Source organism: Phoxinus phoxinus (genome assembly GCF_949152265.1).
Source record: "Phoxinus phoxinus genome assembly, chromosome: 25".
Lineage (NCBI taxonomy): Eukaryota > Metazoa > Chordata > Actinopteri > Cypriniformes > Leuciscidae > Phoxinus > Phoxinus phoxinus.
Window position 1 is genome coordinate 16,965,581 of NC_136900.1, and position 24,525 is coordinate 16,990,105.

General features: G+C 36.7%; 4 protein-coding genes across 5 annotated transcripts; 1 reads left to right on the forward strand and 3 right to left on the reverse strand.

Moving 5' to 3' along the window:
- The first annotated feature begins 75 nt into the window (after positions 1–75).
- On the forward strand, positions 76–8,601 carry cax2 (cation/H+ exchanger protein 2). 2 transcript variants are annotated; one of them, XM_079603093.1, is made up of 20 exons: positions 76–235; positions 1,105–1,257; positions 1,350–1,450; positions 1,530–1,638; positions 1,937–2,062; positions 2,142–2,203; positions 2,410–2,571; positions 2,678–2,863; positions 2,963–3,062; positions 3,448–3,589; positions 3,682–3,865; positions 4,975–5,074; positions 5,421–5,542; positions 5,628–5,665; positions 5,827–5,939; positions 6,113–6,255; positions 6,333–6,427; positions 6,579–6,657; positions 6,748–6,856; positions 7,822–8,601. In XM_079603093.1, exons 1-20 carry the CDS (start codon positions 184–186, stop codon positions 7,893–7,895), a joined length of 2,250 nt encoding a protein of 749 aa, XP_079459219.1. In that variant the 5' UTR covers positions 76–183; the 3' UTR covers positions 7,896–8,601. The 2 variants fall into 2 exon arrangements, with proteins under 2 accessions (XP_079459219.1, XP_079459220.1); XM_079603094.1 differs by having other exon boundaries at positions 79–235; positions 6,116–6,255; positions 7,822–8,582.
- Positions 8,602–9,085: 484 nt separating this feature from the next.
- On the reverse strand, positions 9,086–11,556 carry LOC306994076 (uncharacterized protein; the record flags this gene model as incomplete). The annotated part of the gene is made up of 2 exons (XM_079604390.1): positions 9,969–11,556; positions 9,086–9,241 (listed from the first exon to the last, which is right to left on the reverse strand). Exons 1-2 carry the CDS (start codon positions 11,439–11,441, stop codon positions 9,086–9,088), a joined length of 1,629 nt encoding a protein of 542 aa, XP_079460516.1. The 5' UTR covers positions 11,442–11,556.
- On the reverse strand, positions 9,109–15,587 carry parietopsin. The gene is made up of 5 exons (XM_079603104.1): positions 15,164–15,587; positions 13,849–14,177; positions 12,312–12,557; positions 12,101–12,205; positions 9,109–9,241 (listed from the first exon to the last, which is right to left on the reverse strand). The coding sequence occupies exons 1-4, from the start codon at positions 15,480–15,482 to the stop codon at positions 12,107–12,109; spliced, it is 993 nt and encodes a 330-aa protein (XP_079459230.1). The 5' UTR covers positions 15,483–15,587; the 3' UTR covers positions 9,109–9,241; positions 12,101–12,106.
- Positions 15,588–15,852: 265 nt separating this feature from the next.
- nt5dc3 (5'-nucleotidase domain containing 3) lies at positions 15,853–24,401 on the reverse strand. Its single transcript, XM_079603095.1, has 14 exons — positions 24,000–24,401; positions 23,154–23,338; positions 22,848–22,922; positions 22,718–22,773; positions 22,533–22,623; positions 21,854–21,991; positions 21,267–21,327; positions 20,251–20,353; positions 19,980–20,081; positions 19,798–19,879; positions 19,636–19,722; positions 19,184–19,324; positions 17,694–17,758; positions 15,853–17,503 (listed from the first exon to the last, which is right to left on the reverse strand). The coding sequence occupies exons 1-14, from the start codon at positions 24,280–24,282 to the stop codon at positions 17,248–17,250; spliced, it is 1,725 nt and encodes a 574-aa protein (XP_079459221.1). The 5' UTR covers positions 24,283–24,401; the 3' UTR covers positions 15,853–17,247.
- Positions 24,402–24,525: the final 124 nt, after the last annotated feature.

The window sequence follows — 24,525 nt, forward strand, 5'->3', positions numbered from 1 at the left end:
GTTTAAAAAAACGGGTTCCCTGGGTTTGTTTTGTCAGACCTGACGTCGGCTTATTTTTCTAGCGAGATTTGGCAACACGGTCGCTCAGCGTAAGTGCGTTTGAATCACATGAAGCTGATTACATACTGAAGAACTGCGAACTGTCATATCATTCGAGACTGCGTGGATTGACAATGTGCTGAAATGACAACGAATATAGAGACACGGAGAAGGAAACTCGACACAAAAAATCAAGGTAAACACAAAGTAAGACCATTTTTATGTAAACGGAAGTACTAAAATAACCCACTGACTTGAATTGTCAATAGTGCAATGCATTTATTTTACTAAGTTACAGCAGACAGTTTCACATTTGCTCCAATTAAATCGGACTTTTGATATGCAACACTGGATGTAACGTTAAATTGACGAATAATGAACGTAATGTGAATAATGATCCATTGCATTTTACATTAATGGGTCAACTTGTATTGAGATTTATCCTGGACATAAATTAATCAGGATTTCTTAAGAAAGAATTGCTAATGCATTTGCAGTCAGCCAGGTTTCTGTTGTGAAATGGTTCTGAAACCGCATCAGTCCACACTTCCCCATTTACTATGCATAATTTCCTCTCTGCGGTGTCTCTTGGGATATATATGAATTAACGTGTTTATGTGTAAATACATTTTTGAAAATACTGCATACAGTGCCCTAAAAAGTATATGGACACTTAAAGGGTTAGTTCACCCAAAAATTTTAATTCTGTCATCATTTACTCACCCTCATATTGTTCCAAACCTAAGTATCTTTCTTTTGAACACAAAATAATTGAATGTGGGTAACCAGACAGTTGACGGTAGCCATTGACTTCCATAGTATTTTATTCCCACTATGAAAGTCAATGGGGTCCATCTGTTAACTGTCTGGTTACAACAATCTTCAATATATATTTTTCTTTGTTCAGCAGAAGAACAACTTGAGGCAATTATTTTTGGGTGAACTGTCCCTTTAAGTCACATTTAAAAATGTAAGAATATAATTGGATTACATAACAAAATATAACAAAATTGGCTTATTAATACTTAATAATAAACCATTCCATGATTTCATCTAATTCCTCAGATCCTCCAGAGGACCATGATGGAGCTCATCTGCCTGGCTCTGGCTGTGACAGGGTTTGTGTAGCTCACATTCACTCAGAAGCCAGCGATGGTCCTGCTCAGTCCTGTTTACAGCAAACAAACGCCTCCTACACACCTAAAAACCAACAGAGAAGTGAGAGCCCATATTCACTTTGCATAACAGCAAGGGTGTTTTTTTCTGAACTGATTTGAGACTTTTTAATGCCACTACCTCTTCTTTTTCAGCATGCAGCTTCGGTGATGAAATACGCGAAGAGAACCCGTGCAAGACCACCATAAGTGCTGAAAACGAAGTAGAGGCCCAAAAACTCGCAAATAATTATAAGGTAAATGTACATTGAGCGCATGTCTAGTTTCATTTGGCGTAATGTTGATGCTGATGTCGTTCTGTCCTCTTTATTTAAGTTTGGATTCAGGAAGTGGAAGAGTCATGTGACAGAACGGCCCTTTGAGTACAGGTCGGACATTGTGAAGGAGCTTTACTCTGAGCTGAACGTTATTAAACCGTACTCAGGTTAGTACTTCTGTACAGTATTAATTATAAAAATATTATTATTAAAGAATCAAAACTTTTCATACTTTCCAACAATTTTATAATTGTACTGAATATTTCAATAATAAAAAAAACAATTTAATTGAATACTTTTTTATTTCTCATGTCATGAGCCCTTTGATATTACATCTAGGTAATGTTGTAATGCATTATTATGATGATTTTTTGATGCAAAACTAAAGCAAATCCACTAATTAGAGAAATGTGGCATTCATTTGTTCCCCTTTACTGTAATGATACCAGTCTTTTTTTTTCTCAGTTTCAGCAGGTTCATTGTTCACTTGTGGCAATGTTCTCTACGTGTTTCTGTTTGGCTGGTGGATCTCTCTGGTTTATGTTTTCGTTGGTGTCCTAATGTTCCTCACAGTTTTTGGCATCCCCTATGGTAAGAACTGGTCTAAATAAGTATCAACACATTGTAGTGCCTCTCCCTGGATCACAAATGTGCCACTTTCTTGTTTCAGGGAATCTCTGCTGGAGGTTGTCCTGCTATTTTCTGTGGCCCTTTGGGAAATCAATCGCAAAGGTTGTGTTTCGTTTTATATCCAAATGCTATTTGCGTATGTTTGTGTACTCTTGATCTTTTTATCAGTCTTATGACAGCTCTACACACACAGTCTCTTTTCTTTTGCCTGCTCCATGAAAATCAGGCTAATACTGCATTCATCACAAGCCTTTCCATGGATTTTTCGTGGTTTGGAAGGATATTGAACCCAATGTTGCTGTTTTCAGGCCAGTGTCTCTGTGCCAGTGTACAGTGTGAAGATCCTCCAGGGTAATTCCACTCGAGCGGCAGAGGAGAACGGAAAGCCTTCCTCTCCTCTCCTGCTGCCCACACCTGTGGAGGAGACCATAGAAGAGCCCACCGGAAGTCCACAGGACCACCACTACTGGGTGAGACGTGTGAAACAGATAAATGTAGTCTTGGTGTCCCTTTAGATGTTGTACTGTTATCACTAGATTCCAGCTTCCCTATAATGTGGATCTCATATGATTTCAGTGGCGCTTGAGAACATATGCATGGCTGTTTGTGGGCTACCCTCTCCTCGTCGTCACACACTCTGTAGTGTGTCTGATCTCCTGGCTGCTGGTTTTCACCATTCCTGTGGCCAAGATGAGCGCCAAGACCTTACACACCATCCTGCTCATGCCCCCCGAACACATTGACATCAGCCACGCCAGGGGGGTGAGAGCACTGTACTATGATTATGAAATACACTGAGGCTTTGCGTGTACCATATTAGCAAATTTACACAATTTAACAGATTTTTATTCTTGTTTTTAGGCTCAGGAGAATGAAGGCCAAGTCATTCTATGCTGCTACCATGCAGTGAATCTCTACTACTATAAATACACAGTGGATGGGATCAATGTTTTTGCTGTCAGTATCCTATATCAAACTACACACACAGAAGTTTACATCTGTTATTCTTTAATGCTGATATTCAGAAATATGTTTTACGTTTGCATGTAGTACTACACCAATGTCCAAAAGTCTCTTACGCTCAACAAGGCTGCATTTATTTGATCAAAAATACAGTAATATTGTGAAAAAATATTACTCAAAATAACTGTTTTCTATTTTAATTTATTTTACTATGCAATTTATTGCATTTTCAGCATCATTACTCCAGTCTTCAGTGCCACATGATCCTTCAGCAATCATTCTAATGTAACAGTTGAAAAACAGTGCTGCCTAATATGTTTGTGGAAAAAGATTTACTCTTTACTGGTTTTTTCTGCCATTTCCCTTACATTGAGTTACTTAAGATCTCTTACCATTAGTTATAGTGTCACTAGTGATTGGTTACGTGGACAAAACAAACCAGTTTGCCAGCTCAGAAGTCAAGTTTGCCACAGCAATCAGCTCCATCATTCCACTGTCGTATTACATTGGCATGGGCATTGCAAGGTGAGCAGTTTCTCCAGCACAACACCAGAACTTCACCAATACCTTTGAGATCAACATTAATGCAGTATCTAATTGCTGATCTCCACTTTCAGTATTTCCGCTCAGAGTAACTTTGCTGTCGGGGCCGTGGTGAACGCAACATTCGGTTCCATCACAGAGTTGACCTTTTACATCACAGCATTGCTCAGAGGTCACCACCAGGGAAATAAGTGCCTGCAGGAGATAGTGAAGGCGGCTCTTACTGGAACCCTGCTGGGATGCATCCTCTTCATACCAGTATGTCATCCGTTACTATAGAAGCTTGATTCCATCGGGCAATAAAAAAAATAAAAGAGGTAATCTCATAATTCTTACCTTTTTTTCCCTCAGAATTCTTACTGTTTTTCTTAGAATCGCGAGATTATATACCACAATTCAGACTTTATAACTCATAATCATGAGTTTATATCTTGCAATTTTGACTTTTTGTCATCTGATTTGGAATTGCATGAATAAAGGTAATTAAAAAAAGGTAAGAGAATTGCTACTTTTTATCTGACAATTCTGACTTTTTTTTCGTCGCAATTGCGAGTTTATACCTCACAATTAAGACTTTTTTTCACAGAATACTGAGATATACATTTAGAATTGCAAGAAAAAGTAAGAATTGTGAGATACAAACTTGGAATTGTGTGAAAAAAGTAAGAATTGTGAGATATAAACTTGGAATTCCAAGAAAAAAAGACCTGTGACAAAGTCGGAATTTCGAGAAAAAAGTAAGAATTGTGTTATAAACTTCAAATTGGGGGGCGGGGAGGTACGAATTGGTAGCCTGGCTCCGCCCTCCTACGTACTTCCGCTCAATTTTCATTTTCCTTCTCCTTCAGTACTACGTCTGGGTTTGCGGTATATTCGTGGGTTTTCTCCGGTAAATTTTTTACCGGTCCGATCAGCAAACAGAGGGAGTGGCTGAGAACGATGATGTAGAGGTCGTGCGCTAGTCGTGCCACGCGTCACAACCAAACGTTAGCGATTGGTTATGGCAGATCAGAGTGGCTCTGGACAGATCCAATAGTTTTAAACTTCAACAGAGTACCTGCCTATAAGGAAGTTAACGCTTGTTAATGGAGAGTAGCCAGACTTTCTGTACAAATGAAATCTACGAGAGTCTGGTAGGACCAGGCTAACGAATTGGGGGATATAAATTTGGAATTGTGAAAAAAGGCAAATGCGTTTTTATATCTCACAACTCTAAAAAAGAGTCATAAATTTGACATAAACTTCACACAAAAGTCATAAATACCCTTTATTCTGTGGCAGAAACAGGCTTCCATACGTTACCGTACAGAGGATGTTAAATCTGCAAAGTGTGGAGTAGATGACTGTTATATCTGCGTCTGTCTCAGGGGATCTGTATGATAATCGGAGGACTCAGGCACAGGGAGCAGAGGTTTAACAGTCGCTCGGCGGGGGTCAGCTCCTCTCTGCTCTTCATATCAATAGGGGGTAAGATGAGACGTCAGAAATCTGCTTGTTATTGCGCTTCTCTCCTGTAGTAATTAAAGGCAATGTGAAATGGCATTTAATGCGTAAGCTAATTCACATTCACAAAAAAAGGTTAATATATTAGCAAATAGCAATTCTCAAACTCATAACCTAATTCATATTCACAAAATATGATTTGCAAATGCACAACCAAATTGTATTTTGTGAAAGTTTAAGTTTGTGAAATGCTGTTTGCTTTTTTGTGTGAATGTGAATTAGCGTGAATCATAGCAATGAATCATACTTCATAAATCAATACATTTTGAGACTATTGTAGCTCCATAATTTCCCACTGTGGTCCCTGTAGGAGTGTTTGCCCCTACGCTCTTCTCCAAAGCCTATGGGAATCTAGTGTGTGAGGACTGTACCAACTCTACAGGAACCAACAGCAGCGGATCCTTCATGTGCAAAAACTGCCACTACGACCTGGTGAGATTTCAAACATGCATCACGTAGAAATTGAAACCATGACATCAAGCCATTTTCTGGACATTTTTTCTTTCTGGTCCACTAGAGTGAAAACAACTACAGCTTGTTTCACAGTCACATTGAGTAAGTTCATAGTGTGAGCATTTTGTATACTCAGTACTTTGTATATGGTAGCTTATTATTATATAAACAATAATTATAATTTAAAAAAGGATGAATTATTCATATTTTTAGTACTGTTAATATAGTTTTTTGTGGCTGTTGGCTTCTCTCTGTTTTCTCAGGCCTCTAGTGTACACCATTTCCGTTCTACTGCCCATATCCTATATCATCGGCCTCATCTTTACTCTTAAAACACATTCACACATCTACGACATTCACGTTGGTGACGGAACGGGTGAGTTTGCAATAAAATAAAATACGAAGCTTTGAACCGACCAGCAAAACTTAATAAGGAAGCTAAATAATGTCTTTTTCCACATGTATTAGGGTGTAGTGATTATTAGAAGATTAAGTTAGCAACATTGGATGTCTACAGAATGATATAAAACACAGTGTGTGTGTTCACAGCAGGTCATCTTGGAGCGTCTGTGCACTGGTCCCGTTGGAGAGCTTTGCTTATCCTCATCATTGCCACAGTGCTGATGTCGGCATGTGCCGATCTGACCACCGAACACATTCAGCCCATACTCAACAGCTCGTCTGTATCTCAGGTTAATACTGCAGGAAATCAGTCACAGTCAATAACTGATCAATATTAACGGATTATGATCCCAACTCTTCATCTCAGTATTTCATAGGTGTGACTCTTTTGGCCATGATCCCTGAAATCCCTGAAATTGTCAATGGAGTCCAGTTTGCTCTTCAGAATCAAATCAGTTTGAGGTCAGTTTGTTTCGGTAACACCGTACTGTAAGTTCTATATTTGTAAGCATGCATCATAAAACAATGGAATCATTCATTCATTCAATCCCTGCTTGGTTTAATCTGGTCTTGTCTCCTTAAAAAAAACATGGATTTTGTTGTTTTCTCCCAGTTTCGAGGTTGGAAGCTGCATTGCGGTGCAGGTGTGCATGATTCAGATCCCCATCCTGGTTTTATTCAACGTCTTTTATGTGAGATATTATGCACACATGCTACATACACTCAAAGTCAGCACTGATGCTATATGTCAGTGTGTTTTCCTAATGATCTTTCTGTCACAGGACGTTGGCTTTGTACTCATCTTCAGCGACCTGCATCTGTGGGCCAGCATCTTTAGTGTCATCGTTGTGAATTATAGTTTTATGGACGGAAAGTCGGATTACTTTCAAGGTAATAAGATAAATATTCTGTAAATCAGGGGTTAGAAACCTTACCAAGAATTACCAGTACTGGCACTTCATTACAAAAAGTAGCAGACTCCTGTTTTTAACATTTTGGGATCAGTAAAAAAATGTTTTAAAGAAATTAATACTTTTATTTAGCAATATTTACTTTTATAATGTTACAAAAAATGTCTGACAATAAATGCTGGGGGTTTTTTTAACTTTTTTTTTTTTTTAAAGAATTCTGGGGGGGGGAAATACATCATGGTTTCCACAAAAATCTTAAGCAGCACAATTGTTTTGATTTAATAATAATAAATGTATCTTAAGCAGCAAATCATCATGTTAGAATGATTTCTGAAGGATCATGTGACTCTGAAACCTGGAGTAATGATGCTGAAAATTAAGCGTTTCCATCACAGGAATAAATTACATTTAAAAATTTTAAAATATAAAAGTTATTTTAAATTGTAATATTTTACAATATTACTGTTTTTACAGTATTTTTGATCACAGCCTTGGTGAGCTTAAGATACTTACTAACCACACACTTTTTAATGTTAGTATACGTGATTTCTTTATTAATATATATTTTTTATTTATTTTATACAAAAAATTTTTTTTTCAAAAAACAAAAATCTAAAATCTTCATTACAAAAGCTTTCGTAATTAGTACCACAATCTCCTTCACTGCTCTTTCTTTGTTCATCATATTGATTTGAATGAGTTTTGTAAATTGTTAAAAATCTCTTTGTGTTTGTGTTTGTGTGTGTGTGTGTGTGTGTGTGTGTGTGTGTGTGTGTGTGTGTGTGTGTGTGTGTGTGTGTGTGTGTGTGTGTGTGTGTGTGTGTGTGTGTGTGTGTGTGTGTGTGTGTGTGTGTGTGTGTGTGTGTGTGTGTGTGTGTGTGTGTGTGTGTGTGTGTGTGTGTGTGTGTGTGTGTGTGTGTGTGTGTGTGTGTGTGTGTATTGCAGGTACTGCTCTTGTGGTGGTGTATCTCATCCTGTTGGCGATGTATTTTTTTGCTCCATCTCCTGCTGGTTGTTGAGAGGCAAAGACATTTCAGCACAATGCATTCATTATGAAACGTACAGTATGAAACACGGTTTATGGTTTCAGATTAATGTTAGCTTTACTGTGTGTTTTAGACTATTACTGTTCATAACATTTTATTCTTTGGTACATCAGTAACAATTATTTTCTGTTCTGTTCAACAAGAAGCGGATCTGATTTAGCACTTTACAATGCAGAAGTACAGAAGACTGCTTGTGATAATAGATGGATTTATTATTTTAATAAAAATGTGGCGCACAATAAATTATTTTGGAGTGTACATAAATAATAGTAACTATTTTATTATGAAACATATTTGGTATTTTGCAAAAAATAATCCAGTTTTATTTAGTGTGCAGCTGGGCGTTTGTACAGGCCCTAATGATGAACCATGAATATGAAATCATACAGATGAAGTAATATTATAGATGCCATTGTTTAAAATATTTGCAAAGTGACCGATTTGAGGTAACAATTTGATTTGTTGCACTGACCTGTTGTTCTTACTGTCTATAATATGTCTTTTTAAACAGAAGTCTAAAAAGTATATTTGTGATATAACTATTTTAACAACTTGTCTAGAGTATTTTCTATATTTTAAAATATATGAGGTTTTGAATAAATCTCTGGATAATGTGTGTGGAACAATCTGTTGCATAATGTTGCTTTGAAGAGGTTGACTAAATAAAATTAAAATGAACAAAATCAGTGTTTGGATTTTTCTGGGGGAACAATTGATGTACAAGATTATACAATCATTATCATTTCTTTCACATTTTATTTGTGAGTATTACCGGTAATCATAGATATTTTTAGAAGGAAATCAGTATGCACAATATTTACCTTTTTTATTATTTTTTAAAAGGTTAAACCTGAACATTGTTTTATAAAATATAATCTACTGGAATGTACTGGATTTTAAAGGTACCAAAATGCAGCTGCTTATAAATATTACTTAAAAGCATTAATATGTCTATTTCATCCAATTAACCGTTTAAACATATCTTAAGCTTTAGGAAAGCATCACCTAATTCAGTTTGTGGCCAAAAGCATAGCACAACACAAATAAACTCAGTTAACGGCGGATACACGCAAATAATTAGTCAACATCAGACAGAAGTGTTTGGCGTAGTGGGTTCAAAGCTCTGATGACCCCACAAGTAAAAGTCAAAAGAGTATAAAACTCTATGAATGTGTAAAAAATGCTTTCCATTTCGTCTTTAGATTGTGAAATTCTGTGCGGAACTGAGGATTGACCGCTGCGTAGATGATGGGGTTAGTGAGGGATGTCATGCAGACCAAAGACACTGTTAAAATCTCCAGCTCCCGAAAAACATCCACCTGAAACACATTAATAACGGTGTTATAACTGCTGGATGATACCCATTACACTTGGCAGTATGGTCAATGCACTTCTAAATAAGTAAAATCAGTATTACTTTCTAGAACAAACATCTGAACACTCATATCTTCCATTATTATTATTTATTTATTTTATTTTTTGTCATAAGCATAAACAAACTCTATAAAGGATAAGAAAAAAATAAGAAAAGAAAAAACGATTTGTTATTATTATATCTGTACATTTGACTACTCATTGTCTTACTGCTATTTTGTTTAGTATTATTACTTTTTTTAAATCTACTTTATTATTTGTATTTAATGCACAATTTAAGTAGCTGACCACACTGTAAAAAAAAATTGCTACCTTAATTTTCAATCAGAAAACAATCAACTGAGATGTTTAAGTCATTTCAACTTAAATTACATGATGAAAGAAATGAGTTGAATCTTGTATAACTTAAAGTTGAAAATTGCCTATCTTCATTAGTTTAAGCCATGTAAAAACTTGTCATAACGTATTGATCATATATTTTTTTTTACATTGCAGGTTTACATTTCAATGCAAAATCTTGAATCTTTAATATTGATATTATTTTTAAAAATTGCAGTAGCCTAATGAAAAGAGTTGAGCTGGTTAGGTTAACGCAGTTTTCTCATGTAATAAGTAGCCTATGCTGTCATTTAAATTGTGAGACAAATTATATTATCCCGCAACTCAACTCACTGTTAGATTGCCATCTCGGTAATAGAAGTGATTCAAGACCACTGTCCCAATTAGCGGGATCCAGAATATGAGGAAGGTGAAGATGATGTATCCGGAGCGCTTGGCCAGTTTGCTCTCCTTCTTGGCTTTTCCTCTTTCTCTCTGAGCGAGAGACGGCATCATACAGACAGCACCCACCACCTCCTCCTCCTCCTTCTCCTGTGGAGCAGCTGCTTCTCCAGTTGATGCTGGAGACGTTTCTGCAGCGGTTTCTTGAGGAGCGCTTTGCTCTTCAGCACCTTCTCCATTTCCTGATGCTGGAGAAGTTTCAGTAATATCTTGTGGAACGCTTGTCTCAACAGTACCATCTTCATTAGTTGATGGAGAAGTTTCTGAAGTTGTATCTCGATGATCGATTGGGTCTTCTTCACCCCCTTCTCCATTAGTTGACCCTCCAGAAACTTCTCCATCAGTAACCTTAGCACCAACTTCTTCATTGGCCGATGGAGAAATATCTTGGTGGTCGTTTGGTTCCACAATGCCTTCTAGAACCTGCGGTGTTTCATTGGGAAGTTCATTCCTGGATTTTTCAGTCACAATCTCTGGTTCGTTTATATCTAAATAGTCAGTCACAGTTGTTGCGGGAAGTTCCTCAGATGTTGGATGTAAATATTGTTTAGACGGCTCTTTTTCATTGAGTTTTAAATGACCAGTATCGATTGTCTGTGTATTTTCTCTCTCATTTTTAACACTATTCTTTGTTTCCTCCTGTTTTTGCTTTTTATCCTCTTTCTTCTTACCAGGTGGTGGAAGCGAACCCTTGTCGAATATTTTCCGACCGTGCGCTCTTACCAACAGGAAAATGCGGCCGTAAAATCCAACGATGACAGTCAAACAAACGCACCAGACGGGAGTCAAAATATAAAGTCCAAAAGTGTCGTAAGAGTCGAAAGTGTCCATCCGCAAGCCTCTGCATCTTACGTACACCGGCGAGTCTTTCGCAAAAAGCACGCAAATGACCGAAATGGAGATTGGAGCCAGCCAGGTCAAGAGAATCCACACCGTTACCCGTTTTCTGCTCTCGGCGCTTTTAAACGGATGCGCAATGGCTTGATATCGCTCGGCGCTGATGGACGCTAGCGTGAACAACTGCACGCAACAGATGAGAGAAAACGACGCGATCTGCGCGCTGCAGAAAAGCAGTCCGAGGTCTCGCGCCGCGTCGCGAGCGCTCAAAACAATGCTGAGGAGCAACGGGCAGTCAATGGCGCATCGCAGGATGTCAATGACGGCCAGATTCACCAGGAGCGCGTTGTTGGACGTCTGGAGAGACTTCTGGTGGTGCACGGCCCACGCCACGAACAAATTGGCGAGAATTCCTACGTGTAAAGTCACCAGCAAAACTAGACAATTGGCAGCCACAAATGCAACTTCTATAGTGACTTGCCATGTGTTGTTCACTTGTCCCCAAACAACGGTGGAATTATTTCTCATCTCCAGTCAAATAACAGCAAATTCCATGTCTTTTTATATCACATATCGATTTCTATGAATAAAGTTGCACCTTAGTTTTACTCCATCTCTTGTCTCTTGCTTTTTGAGAGTCTGTTGTAGCTCATATAAAGCCCTTTATTTTAACCCTCATCATTACCATGGCTCTCCGTTTGTTTGCCTTTTTCAATTAACACCCTGCACGGCTGACGGTCACCAGGGATGCTTTTGTTTTAGGAAATTTGCTGGATCCATGTCATCTCCAGACCAGAACAATGCCAATTACAGCACAAACGCTGATTTTATTTATTTTGCTGTTTATTTCTGCTCTTTAAAGGTTTTATTCATTTGTTGATTTCTTAAAGGTCTGGGTTAAGAGAAGCGAGTCGTTATTTTTAATAGAATAGTCATAAGCACTGGTCTTTAATTAAGGTTATGCTCTTATTGTCATAGTGATCACATCAGTAATCTTATTTTGAGGAGATTATTTTGGGAAAGGTTTAACACTCTAATTATGAGATTAAGATGCTCACTTTTAACCAGGTTGCTCTGCATTTTATAGCATTTCGTCATACGTGTATACACTGTAAAAACTTGGATTTTTGTCATTTAAACGTATATATAATTGTATAATTGTTAAACAGTAATACACAATGATTCACCTCAGATTAGACTGGAATAACCCTTCTTTGGCTCATCAATACACCAGCAGAGTCACGAGGGATGTATCGACCACAGGACAGGATTTCCAGAGAGGACTCTCGGAACTGGACAAACATATTTCAGAGAATGACTGGGGCGTTTCATTGCACAGTGTGCCCTGTATATAAATACCAATGTATTGAAACAGGCATCAAGGCACATGAAACAGACCCGTTTGTTAGTAAGGAAGTAGATGATGGGATTGTAGACCGGGCTGGTTTTGGCGAAGTACATTGGCATGGTGGCGACCAGAGGTGGGATGTAGATCTCTGGATTCACAACCACAACCACAGAGATGGCGGTGTAAGGCACCCAGCAGATGAAGAAGGCGACGAGCATGGCCAGGACCATCCGCACCGCATGCTCGTTGTCCTCCAGGCAGTTTTTGCCTCCTTGAAGCTCAATGCTTTTGTTGATCTGAAATGATGGAAATGTCATTTACAGTGAAATGAGAAGCTCTGGGATAAAAGATTATAGTTCGGATATAAACACGGATGTCTACCGTAGCGATCAAAATAGAGTAAATCACCTTTTAAAAGTATATTGACGCTTCCAATAAAGATTGTATATCGATTAAATGGTTACATCAAAATGTGGTGACATAATGAATGTAAAAAAAAAATTATTGAATCATTCATTCATTCAAAAAAAAAAAAAGTTGCTGCCTTGAATTTTTAAGTACAATCAACTTGGATGTTTATACATTAAAATGCATTAAAAAAATTAGTTGAATCTTGTATAACAAAAAAAGTTGAAAATTGTTTAACTAATTTTGATGAGTAAAAAGCAATGTAAAAACATATGTTGGCATAACTTATTGGCAGTGTTGGGGAAATGCATTACAAGTAACTTGAGTTACGTAATCCGATTACTTTTTCAAGTAACTAGTAAAGTAACGCATTACTTTTAAAATTTACAACAAAATATCTGAGTTACTTTTTCAAATAAGTAACACAAGTTACTTTGTTTTCCCATTTATTGACTGACAGCTCTCCTGTTCTCATGTTGAGACAAATCAAAGTGCAGATGTGTGTGTGTGTGTGTGTGTGTGTGTGTGTGTGTGTGTGTGTGTTTGTGTGTGTGTGTGTGTGAACATGATGTTTATTGTAGTTCTAGACTAAAAGTGAGCATTTACTCATCTCACTTGCACAAAAAATATTCAATATTCCTCAAAATGAATAAAATCAGTGAAATGCAGAATCAGAATACTATGCAAACCTCAAAATAACTAAATATGTTAAATAAAACAATTTGTTTATGCATTTCATCTCACTTTATTGACCAATGTGCTTGCTTCTGACCTTCGATGATTCAGTTTAATAAGCAAAAATGACAATAGAAAGGTTTGCTTGTGTGCTTTCCTCTACTGTACACATGTCCTTCAGCCTGAGGATTATTATTTCACTTTTGGTGTGGAAGGGTCTTTACATTTGCCCAAAAATAGAACTTTTGTGTTATAAAAAAACAAGCCCAGCCCAGGTGGGGAAAAAAGTAACGCAAAAGTAACGTAACACATTACTTTTCTAAAAAAGTATCTAAGTAATGCAATTAGTTACTTTTTAAGGGAGTAACGCAATATTGTAACGCATTACTTTTAAAAGTAACTTTCCCCAACTCTGCTTATTGATCATATAATTTTTTACAGTGATCCAGTAATGAAACAAGTGAAGTTGTTATGAGTGAATCATTGACTATGACCGTCGCCTACCTTCCTCATGGACACAAGGATGTTGCTGTAGCAGTATATAATGACAGCAGTGGGTAAAATGAAGCACATAAGCGTGTAGGCGATGAGGTAACTGTAGTTTGTCCAGGATCTCTCCTCCCAGCCCAATGAGCAGGACGTCTGGACGCCCTCGGGCCCGTACGAGCTCCAGCCCAGCAGTGGAGCGACGGCCCAGAAGAGGCAGTAGAGCCAGACCAACACCAGGCCCTGGCAGCTCCTGCAGACGTTCAGCTTGAAGCCTGCCATGGGTTTGCAGACTATATTGTACCGCTCGTATGCCAGTAGTGTGAGAGTGCATAATGAAACCAGGCCTAGAAAACAAGACATTAACATACATTTTATTAGACTTTTTTAGCTATATATAACAGTTTCTTTCATGCTTATCCAGCTTTCTCAAAACTGGTCAGAAATCATGAGATTAATCACAATTTTTGCATATTTTACAGATACGGTTTTAATCAGTCATTGTTTTAGTACAGATAATATACATATAATATACAATTATTATAAATATATGTGTATATATTTACACATGAAAATATAACAGCCTTAATATAAATGCCAATTATTTAATGTTATCCTATATATAATGTTATTTAGTATGAAATATTTTCAGTATTAAACATTTAATATCATAATTATTTAATATTTTTAAAATGCCATTTTAAAAAAAAGATTTAAAATACTATTCTAAAATATTATTAAATAATTTTTCTCACACATTTTGAAAAGGTATTTACACATGAAAATATAATATCATTAAAACTAAAGCCAATTATACAATTTTATATTTAAAATGCATCATATTAATACAAATGTAATATTTAATATGTATAAATATTATATTATTTACAAAATTTAAACAGGTTTTTACTCATGAAATAGCTTTTCTACAAAAGGAAATTATTCAATGTTATATTTAAAACATATCATTAATATTATATGTAATATTTTAGTTTTAAACATTTAATATTAATATAACATTTCATATTCAAATAAATATTAAATATTTTAAATATTTTTTATTTTCCTCAAACATTTTATTATATTTTCATGTGTAAAGACCCATTCAAAATGTATAAATAATATAAATTCTTATAATATTAATATTAAATATAACATTGAATAATTGGCTTTTGTATTAATGGGTCTTTACACATGAAAATATACAGAATATACATGGGAAAAATATTATATCCTCTACATGGGAAAAAAAAAATCCTCAGAAGTGCATCAACATATTTGGGGACACATTATATAACACAAAACAAATACAATAACCTAAATCAGAACTCACCAAAGTAGTTCACAGCAAATCCTTGAAAAACACAGACTGCATGGCCTAAAAAGAAAGACCCTTGATAATTTGTGACGGTGACGATGGCAGAGCCGCAGGAGGCGATCATAAGATCTGACACAGCCAGGCTGAGAATAATGACGTTCATCGCATTGAGAAAATGGACGTTCTTCAGCATCACGCCAATTACCAATAAGTTATTAAACACAGAAAGTAGAGTGTTTATAAACATGAGGTATGATAGTATGCTGTAGCCCACGCGTGGAAAAATAGTAGGTTGTGCCGTCATGGACAAATCTGTTGTGGTGAGGCTCTCCATGATTGAGAATGAGCTCTGGAGAGACTGTGTGACGGCAGTGCGTTTTGTTCCGAGACGGTCAGACCATCATATTATCGGCTTTAAAGAATGAGATCAGATATTGGCTACAGCTAATTCCTGATTTTTTTTTTCTTTATACCAGCTAAAAGTAATCTGAAGCATCTGGTCACCGTGTCCAATTGTTAAAAAGCCATTTGTCAAATTACTCTTTGCCAGCAAATTAATAATCGTATTAATAAAAGCAGGCTTAGAAAATAAAATTGGAGATGCCTGCTGAGATTTTGTTTTAAGATAATTATATATAGACAGTTTACTTTGCATTGTACTACCAAAAGCATAAAACAATAAAAAAAGAGACAAAACAATGATTCATTTGTTTCCATTTGTAATAAATATCCCACATAAAATACAATTCTAATAAAGATGAACACATGACAGGTTCTGACTTCCTACAGTATCAAAAAGAAAGTTAAGCAGACAAAAAAACTAGTGTGCGTATTCAAAATACGATGCAAACATTCATACAATACAGAGTTCAGTATACTGAACTTATTTTTAAAAGTCAAAAATATATATTTACCATGTCAGAAAGAATGCCTTGCAGGCGATTATGCGAAATAAAGTAATACAATACGCTCCTTCACTTTAAGAGTCATGCGAACTCTCATTGTACAGCAACTATTGATATTTTATTCTGCTATAAATGTTGATTTCGAAACAGTTACACAATGTCAACATTTGACAAAAACATATAGGAGGGAGCAAAAATCTGAAACCCCATCGAATTTATACCTGAAAAGTTTATAATAAAAATAATAAAAATTCAGTTAATCTTTTCACTCTTATTGTTATACTTAATATGATTTGTAATAAAATCAATTATACACTATCGTTCAAAGGTTTGAGGTTGGCAATATTTTTTCATGTTTTTGAAAAAGTCTCTCACTGCATTTATTACCAATTAAAATCACTTTTTTATTTTAATATATTTAAAACATTTATTTATTCCTGTGAAGGCAAAGCTGAATGTTCAGCAGTCGTTATTGAGGAGTAAAATGTATTCAATTATTTGAAAAATAAATCTCTTGTAACATTATAAATGCCTGTCACTTTTGCTCATTGAATTCTTGCTGACCCCATAGTTTTGAGTAGTATTTTCTCACTAGTGGTCTCACACTTTTGAATCCCATTGTATATTATCATCATATATTGCGAAAACAGTATGTAAGGCTTTTAAAACATTAAACACTGAAATTATTTCAAGATGAATATAGTGTCCGTCTGTCTTCCTGAGAGTTTCCCTTTTGTTCTTCATTAGCTATCTGAACCCAGGTTCAGCTAAATCAACTTTAACACTTCAATATGTACGTTCACTTTGAAAAAAAAACATGTTTGAGTCAAGTATCCACTCCCTTAGTCTTTCAATGAGCTTAATGGAGATGGATTCATGAAGGCCAATGATGAGAAAGACTTACAAAATGTAAAAATAAAATCTATCCGAGGCACATTAAAACAGCACGAAGTTCCTCAAGTACTCTCTTATCCATGTAAACTCCATTGTCATCCATTTTACGTGGTATTTTACAAGAAAGGTTACAGATAAAATGAAGGTATCGACAGATTGCATGTACCACAGCGCAGATCTACACTAGAATTGTATTATTTGAAGCGACTCACCCACGTTTATCGCAACAAAACTACAAGCTGAATCTGATGGAAGGGATGTAACATCTAACCGTGGCTGTTCTGTGGTACGCCTCTGTCTTTAAGTCTCTCTCTGGGATCCGGCGGTTGTCCTGTGGCTCTGGAAGCTGGTCTCCTCGGGCCAGATGGGAGACTCGTGCTGGAGGGGTGTGCGTCGGGGGTAGAAGGTGTGCTGGAGGTCGTAGTTCAGCAGACAGCTGAGGGACGCCATGTAGATGTCGGCGAAGCGGGAGAGACGGCGCGAGAAGTAGGTCGGGTTGTGGTACGTGCGAAAAAGACTCCCGAACTTGCCGTTGAAGATGTCTTTGGTCCGTAGCCTGTTAACAACAAGTTATTTTGAAGAATTGGTTCCCAAAAAGTGATACCTTTTGGCCCTTTCAAGCTCAATTCGAGAAATAAAACACAACTCATTATGCCTGAAGAACTATAACAGTTTCTCAATGGTACTAAAATAACACTGGTCGAAGTGTAGAAAAGAAATATAAAGATTAATTTGAGATTAGTTACCTCATATCCTCTCTTTCACTGATCCACTGCTGGATCACAGTTTGTGACGCAGGGTCCTGGTGCACCTGCCACATAAACACAAATGCAGCTTGAGCAAAACTAGCTCAGTGGAAATGACATCATGCATTACATTGGGCGTAGGGAACGTTTAACTTGGTCAATATTGGATGCTTATTTACGCTACAGATTAGCTTTACAGTCATCTAATGTTAAAGCAACACTAAAGAACTTTTCCTCTTCGGTCGCCCTACAGGTTGGAAGCGGAATTGTTCATTACCGCTATTGTAAATAATTTAGCCTACCGCAGTTACTGCTCACTGTTTATCCAAAACCGGCTTTGGAATGAACGATGTCCACAGACAAGGTAGAGTATGTTGCATGATTTCATGAAAGTATGATGTGTTGCGACAAAACAAAAAAAAAGACGCTTTTTAACGCTAGACGTAAAGCAAGTCAAATTTGTAGTTTTCTTATGTCTCATTAGAACTACAGAAACGCGACCCGATCTGGCAAACTTGCATAGTGCGGTTATAGCCTATAAAGGACCGCAAAGCGAATCCAGAAGTGCCTTACACCCTGTTACGACTTGATGAACCACTGATACGATTTTGGAAACATCATTTTAAGGTAAAAAAATTTCTTTAGTGTTGCTTTAAAACAACACTTTAAAACTTTAAAAACAATAATTATTAATAACATTGTTAAATGTAATCTTCAGCAGTTCTCAAAATGTACATGCACTTAAAGGGCTCATGAAATGAGAAATCAAAATTGGATGAGTGAGATTTGCGTTTTATTATTGCATCCGAACGAAGCTTGTGTAAAGGATCGGCAGCCTTCTGAATGGGGGCGGGGAGCAGCAGCTCTTTTGCATTTAATGGGACACACACACACAAGTGCCGCGTTTTTGCTCAAACCCCAAAAGAGGCAACTTTGACAAGCTATGATAAATTATCTGGGGGGTATTTTGAGCTGAAATTTCACAGACGCATTCTAGTGACACCATAGATTTATATTACATCTTCTGAAAAGGGGCATAATATGTCACACCTTTAAACGGTCAGAGTCATCTGTATGACAGATACAAATAATTGTATTAGCTGCATTCTCGTTTTCTGCAGTGTTTTAGCAAAAGTATCTGTTTTGCTGCTCACCGTATTTCTGCTACTTAAAATAACCGTATCGTGAGCAGCTCTTAATGTGACGCTTTGCGTTTTTAGCAAGGGAGAGAAGCAATCCGCACGGAGAGGAAAGGGCTTGAATGAAGCACTTTTGGTTCTAGAAAAAAAATCTTCTAGATATAGCTCCGAAAGATAATTACCATAAACAACCTTGAGTGCTTGTGTTGTTTTTAATCTTTAATCTGTAGAAACAGTAAAAATGGCGCAATTATGTCCCGCGGTCCGGGTGGAACCAAGCCCGCCATTTGAATAACACCGTCTTAGAGCGTCCCCTTTAGTTTGCTTTAGTGCGCCCCCTGGTGGTCTGACCTGCATTTGTTCCAGAAGCCCGGTCAGGGCCTGCAGCCAGGTCATGGTGTGGACGTATTCTTCAGTATTCATGATTTTGATCTCCTTACGCAGCTCAGGAATGATAGCTCCTGTTCTCCAACCGTGTTTCAGGGTCAGGTCCTACCCACATCATGACATCATTTTCATTACAATATCAAACAATCAAAAACAATGCTTTCAGAAGGCCTGTGAAATCTATACAGGGCATGCTGAAACATGTTTGCATTCTGACTTAATAATATTAATAAGACAGAACTACCGCTGACCCTCTGAATGCATTGATAAAAATAAACGTATATTTCATTCAAAACTAAAAGAATGGCTAAAATATTTTTTTTATACCTCATATCTGTGTTTTTATGCTTATTATCAAATCGAAGCACAGTAATATGTTTGGGTATATGTTGAAAAGGAGAGAATCTGATTCTTACGGCAAGGTCACTGTAAATGTGATCTCCAAAGTACAAAACCTTTGAGCCTCTCCATCCTGTAAGCCGCAAAAACTCATACAGGTTTCCCTGGAAGCAGACAAAGTGAACAGATCAGATTCCACCATCATCATTGGATAGAAACACTGTGGCATGAAAGATTACCTGTTTATAGATCTGCCCTTTCTCAAGGTGGTGAATTCTGTCCCATAACAACACGCCTTTATCAGTGACTCGTCTGAATGGTCTTCAGGAACCGGGGAAAAAATGTCGGAATGACTTTGATTTAGAAGTGATGCAACACTGCCAGACCTGGCCAGAGATTTCTTATGGTTTAAGGAACTTACTTCCTCCTGTCGTTGAAAAAGCCTGGCTTGTCCGCCTGCACTATGACAACATCAAACAGGTCCTGCCAGTCTTTCCCAACTATATAGTTCATGCCTCGATCTCTACAATAAGGGAATTAAAAGACATTTTATTTGAAAAGAGCATTTTGTTACAAGCGGTTAGTCACAATGACTTAGTTTGTATACATTCTTTGTAATAGGGTGTCTCTCATATGATCCATTTATTTATGTGTATTGATGTTTATTTTTAATTTAGCTTGGTTGCACTCACACAAAATCAAAAGGGCTGTTGGTTATCAAAAACATCTTCTTGCCCATCTTAGACAGCTTCTGTAAAACAGCATGTGTCTGCTCACCGTAACAGATGTACTTTTCTGCAGAAAATTAAAAACAAGAATAACAAGTACATCTAAATTGTATCATTTGCATTGATGATTACAAAACAGAGGAGTAGTGCGTGCATATATGTACATCTTATTAAATACTACCATAATAATACAAAAATTATTTAAATATAAATGTTATTGTTATTCATTCATTATTGTAGATCAGTATATCACATATATTACATTTTATATTGTACATTGCAGTAGTTATTAATTGAGAATCATAATGATTATAATAACACAATAATATTAACTGTTAATTAAAAAATATAATGTCATTATCATCATTATTGTAGACCAAATTATTATTACACGTTTATATTGTGTATAACAGTACATCATAAGTATTAATAACAATAATAATTATAAATATTGTTGCTTCTATTATTATTATAGATTATAAAATTATATTGTTTATTACAGTGCCTGCCTATCATTTATCAGTCGTATTTATAATGATAGTTTTATTCTTATTATTATATTTCATTACAGCAGGTCAATATATTATTACACTTTTATATTGTTCATAATTAATTTTATTTATTTATTTATAACAAAAAAATATTATTATGAATATTATTATTATTGTAGATTAATTGATTTGACAGCACTCATAAAATGCATTATATAATATATGAATCGCGATTTATCACATTTAACATAAAAGCGTGTGTGTTTTTATGTATATATACACACACACATATATTTACAAACTTTTATGTTAGATGTGATTAATCAAGATTAATCGATTTGACAGCACAAATTTTTAGATAAGTATATTACAGTAAATATTTATAATTATATATTATCGTTATTCTTATTAAACAATTAATGTGAATATGTCACAAGATGCTTGACAGATTTGGTCAGATCTCTCAAATAGACATATTGCTTAAATTACCGATATCAGCCTCTACCGCTCGATACATAATCCCTCTGACATGGACATCTCCAATGGCCTCCTGGGAGCGGAGAAACACACCAGATGCAGAATATCAAAGCCAACGTAACATCAATATTCACCACTGAAGCAACACACACAGCCCTGACGCACTACCAGACACCTCCTGTGAAAGCTCTCGCTCATTTCATCTGGGGACAGTCATAAATCCTCTGAGACTTGTTAATGCATAATGAGGAAGGACTGAACATAAAAGCAATGATGTGCATCTCATATTGATTAAATTGATCTGTAGACCCACTAAAAGACATCCGTCCATCTGTAACACTGCTTCTCTTCAGGCACGTGGCACAGATGGTGCTTCCAAACGCTGCCTCTAAAATTAGACCGTTCCATGCTGCTCTCTACAAACTTAAATAGCCCTTTCAGGAGCTGTATTTATCCAAAATGTGTGGTCAAGAGATTCTGAGCCTTCTGACATCTGTGGTGCCCTAAATATGACAGCACTTCGTCTCCTTACAAACTGATATCGGTGAAGGAAATCTTGATTTTTGAATTGTAAGGCACGTTTTGGGGAACAACTATACCTTGACGTCTTTATAAAGATGAACGGGCTCGTAGTCGATGTTGTGCTTCAGGAAGTAGTCATTAACACACGACAGCAGCGTCATTTCTGGCAGGGAGAAGATATCCATGAACTGCTTCATGGTGTGACCGTGAGAGCTCTGCACGAGAGATCAGAAGAGCTGTGTTAAAAGAGAACAGTTATGCCCTTTTTCAAAAAAGTCTTGATTTTGTTTTTTAAGTCTACTAGAATAGGTTTCCAATCTGTCAGAAACGTTCCGTTTAGTTCCTGTCTCTATGAAGCCCCTCCTTCCGAAAAGCGCAATGGGCTCTGATTGGTCGGCTGGATCAGTGCGTTGTGATTGGTCAACAGCTTCGAGCGCGTTTTGGAAACGTCACGCCTCTTACCATAATCGTGAGTTTCAACACACTACTTACCCCGCCCCTTTTTTCTGCGTATGCCCTGGGCGGGAATTCCTTAAATGAGGAATATTAGTGACGTGTTCGTTCCCGGAATAAAACTCAGGGAGTTTCAGGGAGTTCAGCACTGATATAGAGAATAACTCCTTTTAGAGTGACTTTTGTGCTTTCTAACTTTGCAGAAGCTCAAACAGCAACATTAAAGGACGGGAGTTTTGCGTGTCCGCACCTTTAAGATATCAAAGAAACCCCTTGACAAGCAAAAGACGGCAACACACAGACCTTGCCATAGAAGTCACTCATGATCTCGAGGGGTACGTGGGAACCCTCATACATCGCAATGACCTCCTTTTCTGGCACAGGGTTAAGACCCCTACGGAAACATTGACATGACAATGAGCGGACATATCTTGAGATTGATAATAATGTAGAAAAATAGTAAAGTAGATATGTTTGTTGCACTCTACCTGTACACAGTACCCAGCTGGATATAATGAAAGGCATCAATCTTCATCAGTAAGGCCTAGAGTACGGATGAGATTGACAAGTTACGCATTGAAAACTCAAGAAAATTCTAGATGAGGGCTGAACACATACCTTTTGGACATCATAGTGCAGACCGCGAATCACAAAATTAGGGATGTAATCATATTCCCTCAATCCCTCTGGATACTGTTATGTGGACAGAAAAAGACAAAATAATGTTTCCAAAGGCATTCATTTGTTAAAACTACTGAAAATATTTTAAATATCTTGGTTTTAAGTGTGTAATTTCTGCGCCACTAGCATCACCACCACATGGAAAATATGAACAGATTTCATAATTATTACAAATTACATATAATATTTTACATAATAGAATTTGTTTGTGTGTATACATATATAAAGTATTGGGTCAATCACCCTGTGCTCTTCGATGAGGATGTCTCGGGCGATGTTGAATATGAGTGTGTGAAGGTGACTGGAGTAGAAAGCTAGTGTGTAGTCATAGTCAAAGCCATAGATCTCAATGTCCTGCAGACTCATCTGGTTATTGGCAAAGATGGTGTCTGGGTTGACAAAGTTACTTGATATCACAGGAATTAAATCTGTGGGAAAAGACAACATACTTGTGTGTTAATAAATAATTGACCCTTCAAGTTCACAGTTTTATTATGCATGCTAAACATATAATGAAAAGAATACATTCAAAACGAACTAAAATGAATAATGATTAACTTGCAGTGAGACATGCATTATGAAAAGAAATGATTTGCATGCTAATATAATCTTGGATGGTTTTCATGTAAAGACAAGCGTTGTTTTTGTTACTAAACTAAAACTATTAAAAATAATTCAAGTAAAGCTGAAATAGAATAAAAACAAATATTAGAAGAAAAATGTAAACAAAACAAAACTAATTTCAAAGCTGAACAAAAGTGCATTCAAAATATTAATAAATGAAAAACTTTAATAGCATATACATAAAACAGCTCTATATGTGGTTTGCAAGCACATAAATGCATGCATTATATATTCATATAACATCTCCAATCATGGCATACAGAGGTCAGGCCAGCACATATCACTGCAATAAATAACTCAACTTTAACAATCTATAATATAATACAGTAAAATAGAATTATGACAGAATAATGAATTATGAAATAAAAATATATTTATGCATTGCTCATATACAACATTCAAACAGCCTTCTGGTCCTCTGACAGATTACCAGGGCATTTCTATAACATGAATATACAAACTAACCTAGAGTTCGCTGTTTGGTTTCATTGTAAACAGACCAGAGCCAGCTGGTCTTGTCGTCACCGGAGCTGGTGCACATGTTCCCTGCTGTCAGTTGTCCCAGGGGACCCTGCCTCCGGGACACGAGAACACATTTCGGTCCCCAGGAGCGTCTGGTCCATGAAGTGCTGCTGTTGACCGACCATGTCCCGCTTCTAGTGTGCAGATACTTAAAGTGCGTGATCAATCTCTTAAAACTCTCTTTATTTCTGAGCAGGTTTGAAAGTGGCAATGACAAGGTCTGCATGTTTCCACTGCACCAGAGTTGCCTTCTGTATGATCGATAGTGTCAGGCAAGCGCGTTCGACTGTACATGCTCAAATATACAGATGCATACTTCCGTTTGCACGGCTATTGGCTGCTTTCCATAATAAAAGTCCCTACCTATTTTTTTTACAGTCTATGGTCCCTACCTACTCAGACGAAAACAGTTGACATTTTTTTTTCAGAGAAAAGTCTTATTTTTACTTAGACAGTTTAATTTAATTAG